Source organism: Trachypithecus francoisi, unplaced genomic scaffold (assembly GCF_009764315.1).
Source record: "Trachypithecus francoisi isolate TF-2019V2 unplaced genomic scaffold, Tfra_2.0 Lachesis_group20, whole genome shotgun sequence".
In the NCBI taxonomy this organism is placed as follows: Eukaryota; Metazoa; Chordata; class Mammalia; order Primates; family Cercopithecidae; genus Trachypithecus; species Trachypithecus francoisi.
In genome coordinates, this window is record NW_022681466.1 from 6,295,109 (window position 1) to 6,314,560 (window position 19,452).

The 19,452-nt window shown below is 53.7% G+C and overlaps 1 protein-coding gene across 3 annotated transcripts; it reads left to right on the top strand.

Annotated features, from left to right (window-relative positions):
* Nucleotides 1-494: 494 nt before the first annotated feature.
* Nucleotides 495-18,879, top strand: CDR2L (cerebellar degeneration related protein 2 like). 3 transcript variants are annotated; one of them, XM_033182107.1, is made up of 6 exons: nucleotides 1,004-1,124; nucleotides 4,583-4,804; nucleotides 11,968-12,080; nucleotides 13,513-13,661; nucleotides 14,236-14,400; nucleotides 16,300-18,879. In XM_033182107.1, the coding sequence occupies exons 3-6, from the start codon at nucleotides 12,042-12,044 to the stop codon at nucleotides 17,189-17,191; spliced, it is 1,245 nt and encodes a 414-aa protein (XP_033037998.1). In that variant the 5' UTR covers nucleotides 1,004-1,124; nucleotides 4,583-4,804; nucleotides 11,968-12,041; the 3' UTR covers nucleotides 17,192-18,879. The 3 variants fall into 3 exon arrangements, with proteins under 3 accessions (XP_033037997.1, XP_033037996.1, XP_033037998.1); XM_033182106.1 differs by lacking the exon at nucleotides 4,583-4,804 and having other exon boundaries at nucleotides 495-1,124; nucleotides 16,327-18,879; XM_033182105.1 differs by lacking the exon at nucleotides 4,583-4,804 and having other exon boundaries at nucleotides 498-1,124.
* The last annotated feature ends 573 nt before the right edge of the window (nucleotides 18,880-19,452 follow it).

A 19,452-nucleotide genomic window follows, 5' to 3' on the forward strand; every position in this document is an offset into this window, starting at 1 on the left:
TGTCGATGGAAGGTACCAATGACCAGCATGTTGTTTGGTTTTTTTTTGTCTGTTTTTTGAGACAGAGTCTCCCTCTGCCGCCCAGGCTGGAGTGCAGTGGCGTTATCTTGGCTCACTGTAACCTCTGCCTCCAGGGTTCAAGCGATTCTCCTGCCTCAGCCTCCCGAGTAGGCATGCGCCACCATGCTGGGCTAATTTTTGTATTTTTAGTGGAGACGGGGTTTCGCCATGTTGGCCAGGCTAGTCTCAAACACCTGACCTCAGGCGATCTGCCCGTCTTGGCCTCCCAAGGTGCTGGGATTACAGGAGTGAGGCACTGTGCCCGACTGGTGAGCAGCCTGTTCTAGGAGGTGAGTAGCCAGCTGTGAAAGAGAGACAATATTCTTGCTTCCAGGAGATCTAGGAGAGACGACAACTTCTAAAATAACGTAATTTTAGACATGAGATATAAACTGAATCGGTCGTCGGGGGAAGGAGGACGAAAAAGGGTTGATCTAGCAATTCCCAGACCAAGACACCAGGAGGGTCCCGCCCTCGGCTCCTCCTCCAGCTTTGCATACGCCTCCTGATTGGTTGGCGGCGGGCGGCCCCACCCCGGGGAGCCGGGCTCCGCAAGCTGCAGGCGGGCTCCGCCAAGATGCAGCTGCGGCTCCGGGTGTCGCCGGGCGGGCCAGGGGCAGCGCGGACCCGAGCCGGGCAGGGGGCGCCCACCACGGCACTCGCGCGCGCCTAGCGCCCCAGACCCGCCTGCAGACTCGGATCCTCCCTGCCGCCGTCCCACCCGCCGTCCCCGCCCCTCCACCCTTTGTGTAGCAGCCACCCGGCGCCCCCGGCTTGCGCGACCCCGGCCGGGCCGGACCGCGGCAAAGCGCCAGGCCCCGCGTGGGCTCCCGGCGAGCGGCTGATGGCGAGGGGGCGCGGCGCGGGCGCTGTAGCCCGAGTTCCCGACGCTGGAGGCCCGGCCCGCCTCAGCCGCATTGTCCCGGGCCGCGCGTCCCGGCCCTGAGCCGCGCCGCCGCAGCACCCGCCAGCCGCCCGCGGGGCCATGCGGAGATCCGCCGGGATGGAGGACTTCTCCGCGGAGGAAGAGGAGCCCTGGTACGACCAGCAGGACCTGGAGCAGGGTGAGCGCGGGGGCGACGGGGGCAGGAAGGCGGGGAGCGCCCGGTGACCCCTGTCCGCTTCTCCATTGTTGGGCGCTATCACCCCGGGAGGGGCTGGGCTGGACCCGGCGCGCCTGACTCGGAGGAGCGACGCGTCTGGAGAACCGGGACGTGGAGAGAGGGGGCGCTGCCGGAGAAGACGCGGACCGGACGGGTGGAGACCTGCAAAAGTGGGGGGGCGGGGGACGGTCTTCCTATTTTCCCAGACCACAGGGCATCCGTCATCCAGCTCGCCCACCCCGTCCTGGAGGCAGCAACTGCCCAGCCGCCCCTGGTATTGTTACGGGGCCTGAGCGCTGGCTAGGAGTCTTTGGAGGCCGGGAGGCGGCTCCTTCGTCATGTTTTGCTGGGAGGGTGGCGTGTGTATAGAGGGAAGTTATCTCACACCAAATCCAGCAGCACCCGTCCCTGCCAGGATTTATGAGCTCTAAGACTCCCAGAAAGTTTCCCCAACTGGCTTCCTACTCAGGGAGAAGTGGTACCGGGTCTTTGCTGGTGAAGAAGCAGAAAGTCAAGTCTCCCATCTGCCTTCGAGAGTCAGGAGTCGCTTAGCCCTCCCCTGCCCAGTCCCCTTGCAAATGGCTCATGGTTTGGAGGGGGTCAGGTTCAGAAATCCCGGCCAGTGTGCCAGTTGAGAGACTGAATAAAGAGGGATACACCTCCGCTGCCCCCAGTTGCCATCTGAGGGCAGAAAGGGCGACTGGAGAGGGTTAGAAGCTGGTGATGAGGTGGCCGAAGTGACATCACTAGGAGTGGGGGATGGGGCTGTTGGGACAGGAAGCAGGAGGAGGCCTGCTGGAGTGGAGTCAGTTCTACCCTCTCCTCCCCCAAGATGCCTCATTCTTGGATGGTGAGAGCTGGAAGGGGCGAGGAAACATGTCCAGGGAGCAGTGACCTTCCCACAGCCTCCAGTAAGCTGGGGGGTGTGGACACAAGTCTGCTGCAGTTTGTGCCATCGTGGCCTGCTGTGGTGTGCCCACACTCTGGTCTCCATCCACAAGGCTCCAGAGGGCTGGTTTTGCCCTGATGTGCAGCAGCTACCCGGATCCTGAAACCCCTGACCTACTTCCCCACATGGCCAAGATTGACTGGCAGATGAGGCTCTGTCCTTGTGCTCAGGACAAGGGTTAATCATAGCCTCAGGGGGACCAGGGTGGGACTGGGGATGCTGGACTAGACCCTGCCATGGTCTGTGCCCTGGACTCTAACCTCAGCCTCCTTGCCTGGAATGAGATACAGCTCCCCTCACACACACACACACACACACACACACACACACACACACTTCCACATATTGTGAAAACCTCCTCTCCCATCCTGAACAGAGATTTTTCCATGAACACCTATGAGGTTCCCTTTAAGTAACAGGCACCATCCTGGGAGCTGGGAATAGTCACAGCCCTGACCCTGAAGGTATACCCTGGCAGGTGAAGGACGCAGGTTTGTAACTAAGTGCAGGTGGCACAGTATTTTTTTCTTTTTATTTATTTATTTATTTTGAGACAGAGTCTCCCTCTGTCACCCAGGTTGGAGTATAATGGTGCAATCTCAGCTCACTGCAACCTCCACCTCCTGGGTTCAAGTGATTCTCCTGCCTCAGCCTCCTGAGTAGCTGGGGGACCACACCCAGCTAATTTTTGTATTTTTAGCAGAGACAGGGTTTCACCATGTGGGCCAGGCTGGTCTCAAACTCCTGACCTCAAATGATCCACCTGTCTTGGCCTCCCAAAGTGCTGGGATTACAGGCGTAAGCCACCGCGCCCGGCTGGTGGCACAGTATTATGGGCAGTGGGGAGGGCTTCCTGGAAGAGCCAGGCTTAGAAAGAAAGATTGGAAACTGAGTTCTTGAGAAGACGGTTTTCAGGTAGGCTGATGCTAATATTGTTACTGTCTCACTTAATTCCTGCACCCCTAATGAAGGCTTTGGCACTGTTCCTGGCCCAGAGATGGGAAAGGAGCCAGGGTGTAGAGGTGGGAGATGTGCAGAGATGTGCAGCTTCTTGAGAGAGAGAAGTATCTGAGACTCCAGTCGCACTGAGTGGCCATGTTCTGGGCTGCCAGGAGGGATGGGCCCTGCAGGCCTTTGCTTATCTGGCCCTGCTGGTCTGCAGCTGTCGGCCTGACCCAGCAGCGCCAGTGGTAGCCAAAGGCCAGGAATCAGAAGGGAAAGCAGAAATGAGAATAAACTGGAGCTTCCTGCCGAAAGTTGGATGTCTGCTTGCTGTGGGCCAGGTGCTGTGCTGAGCCTGAGGACATAGTCTCTGCCCTCAGAGAGTCCACATTACATTAGAGAAGACAGAAATAGGACCAAACTTATAATGGCGTCAGAGTGAGGGGTTCTGCAGCTGTAGACCCAGCGACAGGGACAGCAGAGAGTCAGAAAGGTTTATGCCAAGGCCCTTTTGAGCTGGAGGCTCTCCAGGAGAGGGAGGGAAGAAGTCATTCCAGGGGGAAGGGACACTTGTACCAAGTCATGGAGCAACGTGAGAAGGCTGCAAAGTAGGGAATGAGGGGCTGAAGGAAGCACTGGACACGGGTTCTGAGGGGCATTCCCATGGGCCCCGCCTGCTCTGTGCCCCAGGGGCCAGGCATGGAGAACTGGATGGTGGGACAGAGCAGGGGCCAAGGCCAGCCATATTGGGTGTCAGAGGCCTGTTGCATCTCCCAACCCACAAATTCTCTTCCACCCAGCTGCTCCCTGGTTGCCTGTGAGTGGCCCAGAAATGGTTTTCTCAGCCAGCCACCTGGTCTCACCTCCCATCTGTTTCCTCCTGCCCCAAGAGCAGGCCCCAATTCCACTTTCCAGAAGCTTGACTGTAGAGATCCTGTTTGACTTTGATGCTCTGTCCTGGTGGAAGGCAGCCGTGGGACAAGTGAGGTCCTAGAGTGTCACTGTGTTCCCTCTGCCTGCTGCCGTGAACATCTGTAAAAATAGAAAAAGCCAGCTGGGCACAGCAGCTCAAGCCTGTAATCCCAGCACTTTGGGAGGCTGAGGCAGGCGGATCAACTGAGGTTGGGAGTTCGAGACCAGCCTGACCAACATGGAGAAACCCTGTCTCTACTAAAAATACAATATTAGCCAGGCTTGGTGGCACATGCCTGTAGTCCCAGCTACTCCGGAGGCTGAGGCAGGAGACTCGCTTGAACCCAGGAGGCAGAGGTTGTAGTGAGCTGAGATAGCGCCATTGCACTCCAGCCTGGGCAACAAGAGCAAAACTCTGTCAGAAAGAAAGAAAGAGAGAGAGAGAGAAAGGAAGGAAGGAGGGAGGGAGGGAAGAAAGGAAGAAAGGAAGGGAGGGAGGGAGGGAAGGAGGGAGGAAGGGCCATTAATTATTAAGCACTGGCAGTCCCTCTTTTGGCCCACCTTCCTCCGCCACCTTGGACCAGGCACGGTAGGCCCTGTGAATTCCTCTTTCCAGGCTGAGAGGCGGCTGCTGAGTCACAGATTTGAAGTCCTTGGTACCTGTGCTTTCCCCGCCTGCCTAGCTGACCTTGAGTCCTCAGCCTCAGGAGAGCTCTGACCTGGCAACAGGAGGGAGATCCTGCCTCCACCCTGGTTACCCCAAAGGTGACCTGACCCTGATTCTGTGGACCCAGAGTGGCTGACAGTCATGCCCTGGAGCTGAGAACAGCCCTGCCAGGTAGTACTTGTGTCCACTACCTGGAGCCCACACCCTTACCTTTGTCCTCCCTGAAAATGTCCCATCCCTTTGCTGCATCTCTGCTCTGGAATTTGTGGTGCCCGAGCCAGTGAGCGACAGTGGGATTTCTAAGTTTCTTTTCAAAGACAGGCTCTGGGCTCCGCAGACATTCCTTCTCAGGCCTCTGGGGCATTGCTTCATGTAAAATCACTAAAGCCTCCTGAAGGAGACCCCAGAAAACCCTGGGGTCCAGGCAGGGGAAGTGCCAACCCAGACTTAATTTTATTTTATTATTATTATTTTTTCTTTTGACCTGCACGGTTCAAACCCATAGCCCAGACTTAGTACCTTCCCCAGCTTGGTCCGGTGTGTCCCATTCATCCAGTTGTGACAGGCTGTTACTCCACTTTCACTTCCTGCCTAGCCAGCTCCCCCATTCTCCCGTTCCCAGGCCTCTCTCCTCTGAGCCGGGAGCCGTCACCAGCCCTCTGCTAGCTTGTGTTCTCTCCCTAGCACTTGGCTCCACTCATTTCCCTGCTCTGCAACTTCTAGACTCTTCCCTGATCCCTCCTGGCAGCTTTGACCAGCTTAGCTTGCACTGTGATCCCGTTTCCCTAAAATGATCTGAGACCTGCCTCTCTGCCTCCAGACAGCTTCTATTGTGTTTCTCTTTCTACCTGTCCCTGAATCACTAGGTGGCCCAAGTCGATTCACTGCCTTCAAAGGGCAACCTTTGATGTCTCTGGTGTATAGGGTGCTATACCACCCTGGTCTGCCAGCATTAGAAATCTACGCACAGCCCAGACACTCACCTGGAAGAAGGGGGCATGATGTTGCACTGCACTTGGCCTTTCTTCACTCACCTCTGATGCAGTGGCTTTGCACTCTAGTTAAGCTGAAGGGGCTCCATGAAGGCCACTTACATGGAACGTGTCCTCCGACACCCACGGCAGGAGGTAGAATCAGTAGCAATGGACTCTTTGCAGACCATGTAACAGTTTCCAAGGGGGGAACATTTAGGAGGGTAGCTCTCTGATCTCTTTCATGTATGTCTGAACTACTGGATACTGTTCAGGATGAGCTACATTTGAGTCCCACTATGGAAAACAGGAAGATAGTATGGCTCTCTCATCACAAACTGAAGATGATTTTGCCCAGCTCCTGAGTCCTGAGTTACTGCCATGCACACAACATAGCATAGGGCCGTAGTTCAATCTTTTTGTTGAGACAGAGTCTCGTTCCATCGCCCAGGCTGGAGTTCAGTGGCACGATCTCGGCTCACTGCAACCTCGGCCTCCCGGGTTCAGGCAATTCTCCTGCCTCAGCCTTCCGAATAGCCGGGATTACAGGTGCGCACCAGCACACCCAGCTAATTAATTTTTCTGTAGAGACAGGGGTCTCACGATGTTGCCCAGTTCAATGATCTTTACATCAAACTTTATAATTTGTAGATACCTCCAGATTTTTGCCCAACTTACAGTTAATACATTCATACAGCATATATTCTCATTCCCTTACTAGGTTTATGTCATGTAACTAGTTTTTCTTGGCATCCTCATCAGAAAGTTAATTGCTCAAGGCTAAAGGTTCTTATCTATGATTTACATGATTTGGTTTCTTTGTTGTTGTTGTTGTTTTCAATGACTGAGGTAGGTGTTTGGGAAAGCTGCCTTTGTTTTTCCAGGCTAAGTTGCTGCAGCCTTGCTCTAGGATAGCAGCTTTGCACTCCTTCTCCAGATGACACAGGGCCCTCCTTTGGCTAAAACCCAGCCCTGGAGGCTCCACTTTGGTTGTTTTAAAACCTCACCTCTGTGCACGGGAGCAGGCTCCAGATTTGTTCCTGTGGGGCAGCTCAGCCTTTATGTCCAGGCTCGGTGGCTGGTCAGGCCCCTCTGCCTCTCACAAGGCAACGTCAGTTCTGCCCCCAGCTTGGCTGAAGGCCCAAGGCTCTGCCCTCAGCTGCCCACCAAGAGTCACTGCTTGCCCGGGCTCGTCCCAAAGGAAAACTTCCACCCCAGGTCTAGATTTCTTTTCAAAGACATCCCTTGTGCTCCCCAGTTATTCCTTCTCAGGCCTCTGTCCATTGCATAGCAAGGGCTCAGCCAAAACAACCGTATCTACGAAACTTTCTGTCCAGGAGTATAGAGCCCATCTGTCCTCCAGAGACCCTAGAACTATCACTATGTCTAAAAAGGGAAAGCGGTAGAGAACTGGATCCCTGAACCACATCATATTGGCCCCAGTAGAGTTGCCTTTACGCATCTTGATCTGATTTACATCGTCAGCCTAGATTGAGAGCTGTTTTAAGAAGCAGCGTCATAAAGTGAAACAGACCAGTGCTTTCCTGGACAGTCTTTTGACAGAATGCCTCAAGAAGGCCTACCTTTTGTCCCAGGAATTCTGTTTCTAGGAATTCTGTATCTAGGCCTACCTTTTGTTCCAGATACCTAGGCCTACCCTTTGTACAAGGAATCTGTGTCCTAAGGAATTGGGCGGTGATTTGCACAAAATGTTTTGTACCACAAAGTTAATTAGTTTCATTTTTTTTTTTTTTCAGAGATAGGGTCTTGCTTTGTCTCACTGGAATGCAGTGGCGCAATCATACATTACTGTAATCTGAAACTACTGAACTCAAGCAATCCTCCCACATCAACTTCCCTAGTAGCTGCAACCACAGACCCACCACCTAGTAGCTGCACCACCATGCCCAGCTAATTTTTACAATTTTTTTGTAGAGATGGGGTCTCGGGTAGGGCGCGATCCCAACACTTTGGGAGGCCGAAGCGGGCGGATCATGAGGTCAAGAGATCGAGACCATCCTTGACAACATGGCGAAACCCCGTCTCTACTAAAAATACAAAAATTAGCTGGGCGTGGTAGCACATGCCTGTAGTCCCAGCTACTCGGGAGGCTGAGACAGGAGAATTGCTTGAACTTGGGAGGCGGAGGCTGCAGTGAGCCAAGATCGCACCACTGCACTCCAGCCTGGTGACAGAGAAAGACTCAGTCTCAAAAAAAAAGAAAAAAAGAGATAGGGTGTCGTCATGTTTCCCAGGCTAGTCTCTAACTTTGGGCCTCAAGCTGTCCTCTCACCTCAGCCTCTCAAAGCACTGGGATTACAGGCATGAACCACTGTGCCCAGTCTACACTTTCTTTTTTCTTTTTTTTTTCTTTTTGAGAGACAGTGTCTCACTCTGTCATCCAGGCTGGAGTCCAGCGGCACAATCACAGCTCACTAAGTAGCTGGGATTACAGGCATATGCCAAGACACCCCACTAATTTTCTTATTTTTTGTAAAGATAGAGTCTCATTATATTGCCCAGGCTGGTCTTGAACTCCTTTGCTAAAGCAGTCCTCCCATCTCGGCCTCCCAAAGTGCTGGGATTACAGGCGTGAGCCACCATACCCGGCCTGGCCTGTAATTTTTAAATCACCAGTTTGTTGTTGTTTGTTTGGTTGGTTGGTTTGTTTTTTTGAGACAGGGTCCCTCTCTGTCACCCCGGCTGGAGGGCAGTGACACAATATCGGCTTACTGCAACCTCTGTCTCCCAAGTTCAAGTGATCCTCCTGCCTCAACTTCCCAAGTAGCTGGGACCACAGGCACACGCCACCACGCCTGGCTAATTTTTGTTTTTAGTAGAGACAGGGTTTTACCATGTTGGCCAGGCTGGTCTCGAACTCCTGACTTCAAGTGATCCCCCACCTCGGCCTCCCAAAGAACTGGGATTATAGGCATGAGCCACACGCCTGGCCTAAATCACCAGTTTTTAACCTTTCTGTACTGTTTGATTTTTTTACACCAATCATGCCTTATGAAAAACATTAAATCTATTTTAAAAAGAAAACAGCCTTGTGAAACTCAGCCTGAGACTGCTGTAATGACGTCTTTAAGGACCCGCTCTCTCCCACCCTTCTCTGACTCTGGAGTAAGCAGCCTAAATCTTTTTTTTTTAACAGATTTATTGAGATTTAATTAATACACAATACAATTCACTCATTTAAAGTGTGCAATTCAACGGTTTTTATTATATTCACAGTTATGCAACCATCACCACAATCAATTTTAGAATATTTTTATCACCCTGCCTCTTTTTAGAAACAAAAAACAGGCCAGGCACAGTAGCTCACACCTATAATTCCAGCACTTTGGGAGGCCGAGGTGGGTGGATTGCTTGAGGTCAGGAGTTTGAGACCAGCCTGACCAATGTGCTGAAACCCCATCTCTATTAAAAATACAAAAATTAGCTGGACGTGGTTGTGGGCACCTGTAATCCCAGCTACTTGGGAGGTTGAGGCAGCAGAATGGCGTGAACCCGGGAGGCGGAGGTTGCAGTGAGCCCAGATTGCCCCACTGCTCTCCAGCCTGGGAGACAAAGCGAGACTCCGTCTCAAAAAAAAAGGAAAGAAACAAAAAATAATAAATATATTTAATATACATATGTGTGTTGTTGGGAAGGTTGTACCCACTCCAAATGTCTAGGTATCATCACACAACTCAGACCCACAAAGAGAACTTTTAGGGATTTTAGTACCTGCCGTTTGCTTCTAACTCCTCTCTACCCACCCATCCCCCTGAAAACAGACGGATTCCCTCCTAGCCTATCTGATGGGTGCTCATTTCCCTTGGACTGGGGTCGGGGAGGGAAGGTTCCAGTCCTACAGGGTACAAGCACCAGGGCTGCTGCGGGAAGAGGATGGTTCTGCTGCTCAGGGAAAGGAGAAGGTTTGAGAGAGGGGCACATGTCACTAGGGTCAAATGGTACCCAACCAGGAGCCCAATACCTGAATTATCCCCTCAGCATGGACATAAACCAGCTGGGTGACCATGGGCAAGTCACTCTGCTGTCCTGCTCATTGGCCATAAAATCAAGAATTTAAGCCAAAAAGTTCTGAATCGGGCCGGGCGCGGTGGCTCAAGCCTGTAATCCCAGCACTTTGGGAGGCCGAGACGGGCGGATCACAAGGTCAGGAGATCGAGACCATCCTGGCTAATACGGTGAAACCCTGTCTCTACTTAAAAATACAAAAAACTAGCCGGGCGACGAGGCGGGCGCCTGTAGTCCCAGCTACTCGGGAGGCTGAGGCAGGAGAATGGCGTAAACCCAGGAGGCGGAGCTTGCAGTGAGCTGAGATCCGGCCGCTGCACTCCAGCCTGGGTGGCAGAGCAAGACTCCGTCTCAAAAAAAAAAAAAAAAAGTTCTGAATCCTCTTCCAGTTTTAATATTCAGCAAGCCCTTCTGCTCTCTCTGCCTCTCAGCAAGCTCCTATTTACCCTTTTCTTTTTTTCTTTCTTTTTTTTTTTTTTTTTTTTTGAGATGGAGTCTCGCTCTGTCACTCAGGCTGGAGTGCAGTGGCACGATCTCGGCTCACTGCAAGCTCCTCCTCCCGGGTTCAAGCGATGCTTCTGCCTCAGCCTCCCAAGTAGCTGGGATTACAGGCTTGTGCCACCACACCCGACTAATTTTTATATTTGTAGTAGAGATAGGATTTCACCATGTTGGCCTGGCTGGTCTTGAACTCCTGACCTCAAGTGATCCTCCCACCTTGGCCTCCCAAAGTGCTGGGATTACAGGCGTGAGCCACCGCACCTGGCCTCCTATCCATCCTTCAAAGTCCGACTCAAAAGCTGCCCGTTTGCCTGAGCCTCCCGGGGACAGTGAAGCTCTCCCTTGCCCATCACTCCACGGCACCTGGCCCTATGTCTGTCCATGCTCTTATCACTCACTCGTTCTTCCAAAAAGACAAATTATGCACTGACTCTGTGCTAGATACTGTCCTAGGCCCTGGGGATATTCATGAGCAAAACATAAAAATCCCTGCCCTGCCAGGTGTGGTGGCTTACGCCTGTAATACTAGCATTTTGAGAGGTCAAGGTAGGAGGGTCGCTTGAGGCCAGGAGTTCGAGACTAGCCTGGGCAATATAACATGACCCTGTCTCTACAAAAAAATTTTAAAAATTTTAAGCCGGGTGTGGTGGCTAACGCCTGTAATCCCAGCACTTTGGGAGGCCTGAGGTCAGGAGTTCAAGACCAGTGTGGCCAACGTGGTAAGACCCCATCTCTACTGAAAATACAAAAAATTAGCCGGGCGTGGTAGTGGGTGCCTATAATCCCGGCATAAAAAAGATTTTAGGAAAAAAAAGAAAAGGGCCAGGCACTGTGGCTCACGCCTGTAATCCCAGCAGTTTGGGAGGCCGAGGAGGGTGGATCATGAGGTCAGGAGATCGAGACCATCCTGGCTAACACGGTGAAACCCCATCTCTACTAAAAATGCAAAAAATTAGCCAGGCATGGTGGCCGGCGCCTGTAGTCCCAGCTACTTGGAAGGCTGAGGCAGGAGAATGGTTGGCGGGAACCTGGGAGGCGGAGGTTGCAGTGAGCCAAGGTCATGCCATTGCACTCCAGCCTGAGCAAAAATAGCAAAACTCTGTCTCAAAAAAAAAAAAAAAATACTACTCCTGTAGTCCCAGCAACCGGTATTATAGTCCCACGCCTCTTCACAGGCATGATCATATACGCTTTAGCCTTGAGCTCCTGGGCTCAAGGGATCCTATCCCAGGCAGCAGTATTGCACCACCCTTGTTTTTTTTTTTTTTGTTTTTTGTTTTTTTTTTAATAGAGGTGAGATCTCACTATGTTGCCCTGGGAGGCTGAGGGAGGAAGATTGCTTGAGCCCAGGAGCTCAAGGCTGCAGCACATACGATCACACCTGTAAATACTCACTGCACCCCAGCCTGGGCCCCATCCCTTAAAAGAAAAAAAAAAACTGCCACATGAGCTCACAGTTAGTTGGGGGAGCTGTAAAAGATAAAGGAGGAACTTGCTTGGGAAATTAGATGGTGCTAAGTGCTAAGGAGAAAGATGAAGCAGGAGAGAGACTGCAGGGCAGGGAACAGTGTGACTGAACCAAGTGATTGGGGAAAGATCTAGAGAAAGTGACAGGCACAGACTTGAAGGAGAAGAGGGAGCAAGTCCTGGAAGTGTCAGGAAAGAACATTCCAGGCAGAAGTAACAGTGCAAAGGCTTAGCTCCTGGCTTACCTCTCCTCCCAGGCCTGGAGGCTCCTGGTGTCTTGGTTACGTTGGGATCACCTAGAGTAGATGCTCGGAACATGAATGGGCATCCTCTGCCTTTGTTCTCATGCTCATGTTTCTCCTATCCTAGACTTGCACCTAGCTGCAGAGCTGGGGAAGACTCTGCTGGAGAGGAACAAGGAGCTGGAGGGGTCCCTGCAGCAGATGTACTCCACCAATGAGGAACAGGTGCAGGAGATCGAGGTGAGGGCCCTGCATGTGCTTGCCCACACCCCTCAAGGGCCCCTTGGCCTGTGTGTGACTCTATGCAACTTAGAATGAGGTGCCGGCTTATCAGACACAGCCTTAGCCCAATAGCCTGGTATAGTTCACCACTGTGCTATCCTGTACAAGGATAGCACAGCTATCTCAGGCAGCCCTATTGCACCGCCAGTTTTGTGGGTTTTTTTAAATAGAGACCAAGTCTCACCATGTTGCCCAAGCTGGTGTCTAACTCCTGAGTTCAAGTGATCCTCCCACCTCAGCCTCCTAAAATGCTAGGATTACAGGCATGAGCCACCATGCCCAGCCTGAACCACCATTTTTAAGCCCCACTCAGCTGAAGACAAATACATCAAAGCAAACTTGTCCTTAGAAGGGGAGAAGAGGCTGGGCGTGGTGGCTCATGCTTGTAATCCCAGCACTTTGGGAGGCCAAGGTGGGTGAAACACTTGAGCCCAGGCAACATGGTGAAACCTTGTCTCTACAAAAAATACAAATATTAGCTGGCTATGGTGGCATGCGCCTGTGGTCCCAGCTACTTGAGAGGATGAGGTGAGGATCGCTTGAGCCTGGAGGTTGAGGCTGCAGTGAGCTGTGATTGTGCCACTGCACTCCAGCCTAGGCAACAGAGCAAGACCCTGTCTTAAAAATAAATAAATAGCCGGGCGCGGTGGCTCAAGCCTGTAATCCCAGCACTTTGGGAGGCCGAGACGGGCGGATCACGAGGTCAGGAGATCGAGACCATCCTGGCTAATACAGTGAAACCCCGTCTCTACTAAAAAATACAAAAAACTAGCCGGGCGACGAGGCGGGCGCCTGTAGTCCCAGCTACTCGGGAGGCTGAGGCAGGAGAATGGCGTGAACCCGCGAGGCGGAGCTTGCAGTGAGCTGAGAGCCGGCCACTGCACTCCAGCCCGGGCGGCAGAGCAAGACTCCGTCTCAAAAAAAAAAAAAAAAATAAATAAATAAATAAATAAATAAAAAAGATTTTAAAAGCTTAAAAAAAAAAAAAAAAGAGGCTGGGGTGGTGGCGCACACCTATAATCCCAGCACTTTGAGAGGCAGAGGCAGTCAGATCACTTGAGGTCAAGAGTTCAAGACCAGCCTGGCCAATATGGTGAAACCCTGTCTCTACTAAAAATACCAAAATTAGCCAGGCATGGTGGTGGGCACCCATAGTTCCAGCTACTCAGGAGGCTGAGGCAGGAGAATCACTTGAACTCAGGAGGCAGAGGTTGCAGTGAGTCAAAATCACGCCACTGTACTTCAGCCTGGGCAACATAGCAAGACTCTGTCTCAAAAAAAATAGAAAAGAAAAGAAAAAAGACAAAAAAAGAAGTAGGAGGAGGGTCTAGGCAGAGACATTTGCCCCTGCTCAATTCCAAAAGGTTACTGAATGTGCTTCCACCCCCAGTACCTAACCAAGCAGCTGGACACGCTGCGGCACGTGAACGAGCAGCACGCCAAAGTCTATGAGCAGCTGGACCTGACAGCCCGGGACCTGGAGCTAACCAACCACAGGCTGGTGCTGGAGAGCAAGGCCGCCCAGCAGAAGATCCATGGGTGAGGGCCCAGCTGAGGGCCGGGGGGTGGGCGAGGGAGAGCCCCAGGGCTGTGTGTACACAGGAGCCCATAGACTGATGGGTGTGACTTGTGCATGTCTCCCTAGGAACCGGGGATGGGAGTGAGCTTGTCCTTGTGGATTTTGTGTGGTTTAACATTCAGGCCGCAACCTTGCCTTAAGCACCAACTATGCGCTAGGCTCTTTTTTATACACTGGGGATGCAACGATGGGGAAACAAAGACATTGTCTTGCCCTATAAGACCTCATAGCCTGGAAGAGAAGGCAGGCATGTAAATATTTTATGGCAGTGCAGGACAATAAGTGATAGAGGAGTGACAAGGAACTGAGGTGGCACAGAGGAGAAGTCATCAGCTCGTCTGAGAGGCATAAAAGAAGGGCGGGTCCTTGGGCATGCAGAGAATTCCCCACCCTACCTCAGGACCAGACAGCGGCTCAAGGGTACCTGTCTACCTCCTATCCAACATCCCTCCATCTTCAGGGAGCCAGGGCTGCCATGAGGCAAACTGGCCCCATCCCCTTAAAGTCCCTGTGTGTCCACTGCCCCACCCCCAGGCTGACGGAGACCATTGAGCGCCTCCAGGCCCAGGTGGAGGAGCTGCAGGCCCAGGTGGAGCAACTAAGAGGCCTGGAGCAGCTGCAAGTGCTCCGGGAGAAGCGGGAACGCAGGCGTACCATCCACACCTTCCCCTGCCTCAAGGAGCTATGCACCAGCCCCCGGTAGGTGAGAGTGCTCCTTGGTGTCTCTGGGATTGCCAGCTATGGGAGGAAGGAGAGGTAGCAGGCAGGAGGGTGCTGTTGGTGCATCATCCAGGCCATCAGAGAGACTGGGCCTGTTGCTAATGACAGTCATAGCAGCTGGCGTTTACTGAGCCCTGGCAGTGTGCTGCCACTATGCTGATACAATTTTTTTTTTTTTTTTTTTTGAGATGGAGTCTTGCTGTGTCGCCCAGGCTGGAGTGCAGTGGCGCGATCTCGGCTCACTGCAAGCTCTGCCTCCCAGGTTCATGCCATTCTCCTGCCTCAGCCTCCAGAGTAGCTGGGACTACAGGTGCCCACCACCACACCCGGCTCATTTTTATTTTTATTTTTTTTGTATTTTTAGTAGAGACGGGGTTTCACCGTGTTAGCCAGGATGGTCTCAATCTCCTGACCTCGTGACCCACCCGCCTCGGCCTCCCAAAGTGCTGGGATTACAGGCGTGAGCCACCGCGCCTGGCCTAAGCTGATATAATTCTTTTTTTTTATTTTGAGACGGAGTCTCGCTCTGACACCCAGGCTAGAGTGCAGTGGCCGGATGTCAGCTCACTGCAAGCTCCACCTCCGGGTTTACGCCATTCTCCTGCCTCAGCCTCTCAAGTAGCTGGGACCACAGGCGCCTGCCACCTCGCCCGGCTAGTTTTTTGTATTTTTTAGTAGAGACGGGGTTTCACCGGATCAGCCGGATGGTCTCGATCTCCTGACCTCGTGATCCGCCCATCTCGACCTCCCAGAGTGCTGGGATTACAGGCTTGAGCCACTGTGCCCAGCCAGCTGATATAATTCTTATGACAGGCCGGGCGCGGTGGCTCAAGCCTGTAATCCCAGCACTTTGGGAGGCCGAGACGGGTGGATCACAAGGTCAGGAGATTGAGACCATCCTGGCTAACATAGTGAAACCCCGTCTCTACTAAAAAATACAAAAAACTAGCCGGGCGAAGTGGCGGGCGCCTGTAGTCGCAGCTACTCGGGAGCTGAGGCAGGAGAATGGCATAAACCCGGGAGGCGGAGCTTGCAGTGAGCTGAGATCCGGCCACTGCACTCCAGCCTGGGCAACAGAGCAAGACTCTGTCTCAAAAAAAAAAAAAAAAAAAAAAAATTCTTATGACAACACTGTTGGGGGTGTTTTATTATGCCTACTCTCCAGATGATAAAATTGAAGCACAGAGGTTGTGTGTCTTATCCAAGGTCACCTGTTTAGTAAGAGGTTCAGCCAGGATGCTAACCCAGGAGGGGTAACCCACTGTGCTTTTCAGTTCCCATTAAATCTAAGACCAGACAACCACTTAATAATGGAAAAATACATATTTCATATGTAGTGGGTGTTTCAATAAAGGTCCTGGCAGGAAACAGTCTCTTACACAGAGTAATGGAAAAGTTTAATGAAGAAGAGGTGTGGGCAGGGCGTAGGGAAACCACAGGGACACTATAGTGCCCCAGGGTTGCAGCAGAGTGGAGCTGCCACCAGGCCTAGGCCTCAAAGAGCAAGGGGAAGGGAGGTTACCGTCACCTAGAATGTATGGAGAAGGCTGCCTGGTCACCATTAACCATGGAGAGCCCAAGGAAGACACACCCCACGGCCTCTGCTCCCCCCTCGGACCTCTAGCCAGTGCCTCCCATGTGCCAAGCTCAGGGGAGAACCAGGCGACCTGGCAGAGGCGGTCCGTGGTGGTCAGCCTCCAGGGGCAGAGAGCAGGGGGAGAAGGGTGGAGGAGGGTGGAGAGCCAACGGAGAGGGGCAAACAATTTCAGCCCAGAGAACAAGAGAGATGTAAGGGCTGGACTTCTCAGCCTTGGCCGTGACCGTGACCACTGCCCTCTCCTCCGTCCCCACCCCGCTCGGGCTTCCACTCCCGGCCAGGTGCAAGGATGCTTTCCGCCTACACAGTTCCTCCCTGGAGCTCGGCCCGCGGCCCCTGGAGCAGGAGAACGAGCGGCTGCAGTCCCTGGTGGGGGCGCTGCGCTCCCAGGTGAGCCAGGAGCGGCAGCGCAAGGAGCGGGCGGAGCGCGAGTACACCGCGGTGCTGCAGGAGTACTCCGAGCTGGAGCGCCAGCTGTGCGAGATGGAGGCCTGTCGCCTGCGCGTGCAAGAGCTGGAGGCAGAGCTGCTGGAGCTGCAGCAGATGAAGCAGGCCAAGACCTATCTACTGGGCCCGGACGACCACCTGGCCGAGGCCCTGCTCGCACCCCTCACGCAGGCCCCTGAGGCCGACGATCCCCAGCCCGGCCGCGGGGATGACTCAGGCGCCCAGGACGGTGTCTCCTCACCTGCCGCCTCCCCAGGCCACGTGGTGCGCAAGAGCTGCAGCGACACTGCGCTCAACGCCATCGTGGCCAAAGACCCAGCCAGCCGGCACGCGGGCAACCTCACACTGCATGCCAACAGTGTGCGCAAGCGGGGCATGTCCATTCTGCGGGAGGTGGACGAGCAGTACCACGCGCTGCTCGAGAAGTACGAGGAGCTGCTTAGCAAGTGCCGGCAGCACGGGGCCGGGGTGCGGCACACCGGTGTGCAGACCTCGCGCCCCATCTCCCGGGACAGCTCGTGGAGGGACTTGCGCGGGGGTGAGGAGGGCCAGGGGGAGGCCAAGGCAGGTGAGAAGAGCCTAAGCCAGCACGTGGAGGCTGTCGACAAGCGGCTGGAGCAGAGCCAGCCCGAGTACAAGGCGCTCTTTAAGGAGATCTTCTCCAGGATCCAGAAGACCAAGGCTGACATCAACGCCACCAAAGTCAAGACGCACAGCAGCAAGTGACCCTTGCCCGGCCTACAGCCTCCCCCAGGGTGGAGGCCGTGGGGTCCCTCAGGCCTGGGCGGCGCAGCATCCAGAGAGCGAGCGCGCTTTAGCGGCCTGCCACCACAGCACGCGACCTCCTGATCCGGAAGCACGCAGCATGTTCCCTACTGAGCAGAGGCAGCCCACCTGTTCTGCCTCCCAGGAGCCCTTGGCCACCTCGCGCCAGCCCAAAGGCGCAGCTCAGAGTTCAAAGCCAAATGTCCCCACTACCCCAGGGATCCCCCAGCTCCCCCAGCCCCAGGCTTCCTGACCCTGCGCCTCACCCTCAGACTGGTGACCAGGCTTCTGAAAAAGCTATTCTGGATCAGTTGGCTGTTTTTTGGTTAAGTTTGTTTTTTCTAAGAGATTTGCAATGCAAGGTCTCCTTGACCCCTTGCCACAACTGGAAACACTTGAAAGGGGACCCCAGGGCCAGCTGTTCCAGGGGTTTCCTGGACCACCCACTGCTTCTCCCCAGCCCTGATGTGCTGACATTCCCTTAGTACCAGCTGTCCCACCCCCAAGGTCCTGACCAGGTCAGAGATGTCCCCTGCCATGCAGAGCAGGAAGCCTCAGCTGGGCCTGGAGTGTCCCTGCTCCAGCTTTCTCCCTGGATACTCTTGGCCCACTGCAGATCTGTAGCCAGTCAGAGGAGGAGGAGGAGCCCCTCAGCAGACTGATGCATTTTCGCTCAGAGCCAGCCTCCTCGGCTTCCAACCTCGGAAATGCCTGCTGGGCCTTAAGCTTTCCAGGGGCCGGGACAGTGGGGAGCCCTCATCCCTTCACACCGCCTCCAACTAATCAAGCTTGGCCTCTGACTCCCCTCTCTGTGCTTGCCCCCATCTCAGGGACCATGATGTGTCAGTCACTCCATGCTCCCCACAGGCCAACCCTGGCACAGGTCATGTCTGCAGTCCCCAGAATGTTCTGGACATGCACCACCAGCCAGTGGTCCCAGTGTCCACCCCTGCCTGCCCTTCACTGGGGACTGGGGTTTTCATCCCATGCTGCATCCTGTTGAATTGGGATGGGGCTGAGGAACATGCTCCCTCCCTCCCTCCCATAAAATGCCTGCTCTTAATGTCCCACCTTTGTGGGGGGCTTTTGAGGACCCAGCTGGGTCAGGGGTTTTGCTTCAAGATGTCAGAAAGTCAAGGTTCAGCTAAGAGACACCCAGGTCTCCAGCTTGCCCTGAGCAGCTTCTGGTTCCTTCTGCCACCCTTTCTGAGACCCTAGAAACCAGAGGAACCATACAGTCAGTGGAAGGCGGGGACCCTGGCCTCTGTACCGGGAGCCCAGTGGGAACCTTCATGCCTTATTTATTTCTAATGGGTAAAGGGGTTTTCTTACCAAGCATCCCTGACCTCCTGGAGACACCACCTGCTTTCCGGGCGGCACTGTGATGGGAGCTGGTGGCGACTGTGTCCTTCTGTACATGCAACTGGGAACCTTTTGTCCTTTGAGGCTAGGCAGCTCCCTGCCCTCCGTGTGTCTCTGTTATCTGGGCAAAAGGAGTGTGGAAGGGTGGGGGGAAGAGCTCCAGCCTGTTTGCTCCCCAGCTCTGTAGTGGCAGACCAGCATCACCTTTGAAGTATACGTGAGAGAAATATATTTACAAATGCTTTATTCTCTTCTTTAATAAAAAATGCACCAGTATTCTAAAAGCAGAAATGGCCCATCGCTGTGCATCTCACACACCTGCCTCGCATCATGCCCAGCTGTGGGAGAGGGTAGCATCCTGGGTCCCAGTTCCCTGAGACTGAACAGCTCCAAATAGCAGCCTCTGGCAGAAGTTTCTATATTTATTGAGGGCCAGCTAGGGATACATGGTGAACAAGCCAGCAGGGCCCCTCTTCCCTTGGAGTTTACATTCTTGTGTGGGGAGGTCCACCCAAAATAATTAAACAAAAGATGTAGCATGATGGAAAAATCAGGGCAGGAGGGTAGTGCTACCTCTCAGCTAGAGCACCTGGGTTCAACAGGGTGAACCAAGTTTTTTTAAATTATTTTTTATTTATTTATTTATTTTTGAGATGGAGTCTCGCTCTGTCGCCCAGGCTGGAGTGCAGTGGCTGGATCTCAGCTCACTGCAAGCTCCGCCTCCCGGGTTCACGCCATTCTCCCACCTCAGCCTCCCGAGTAGCTGGGACTACAGGCGCCCGCCACCTCGCCTGGCTAGTTTTTTGTTTTTTTTAGTAGAGACGGGGTTTCACCGTATTAGCCAGGATGGTCTCGATCTC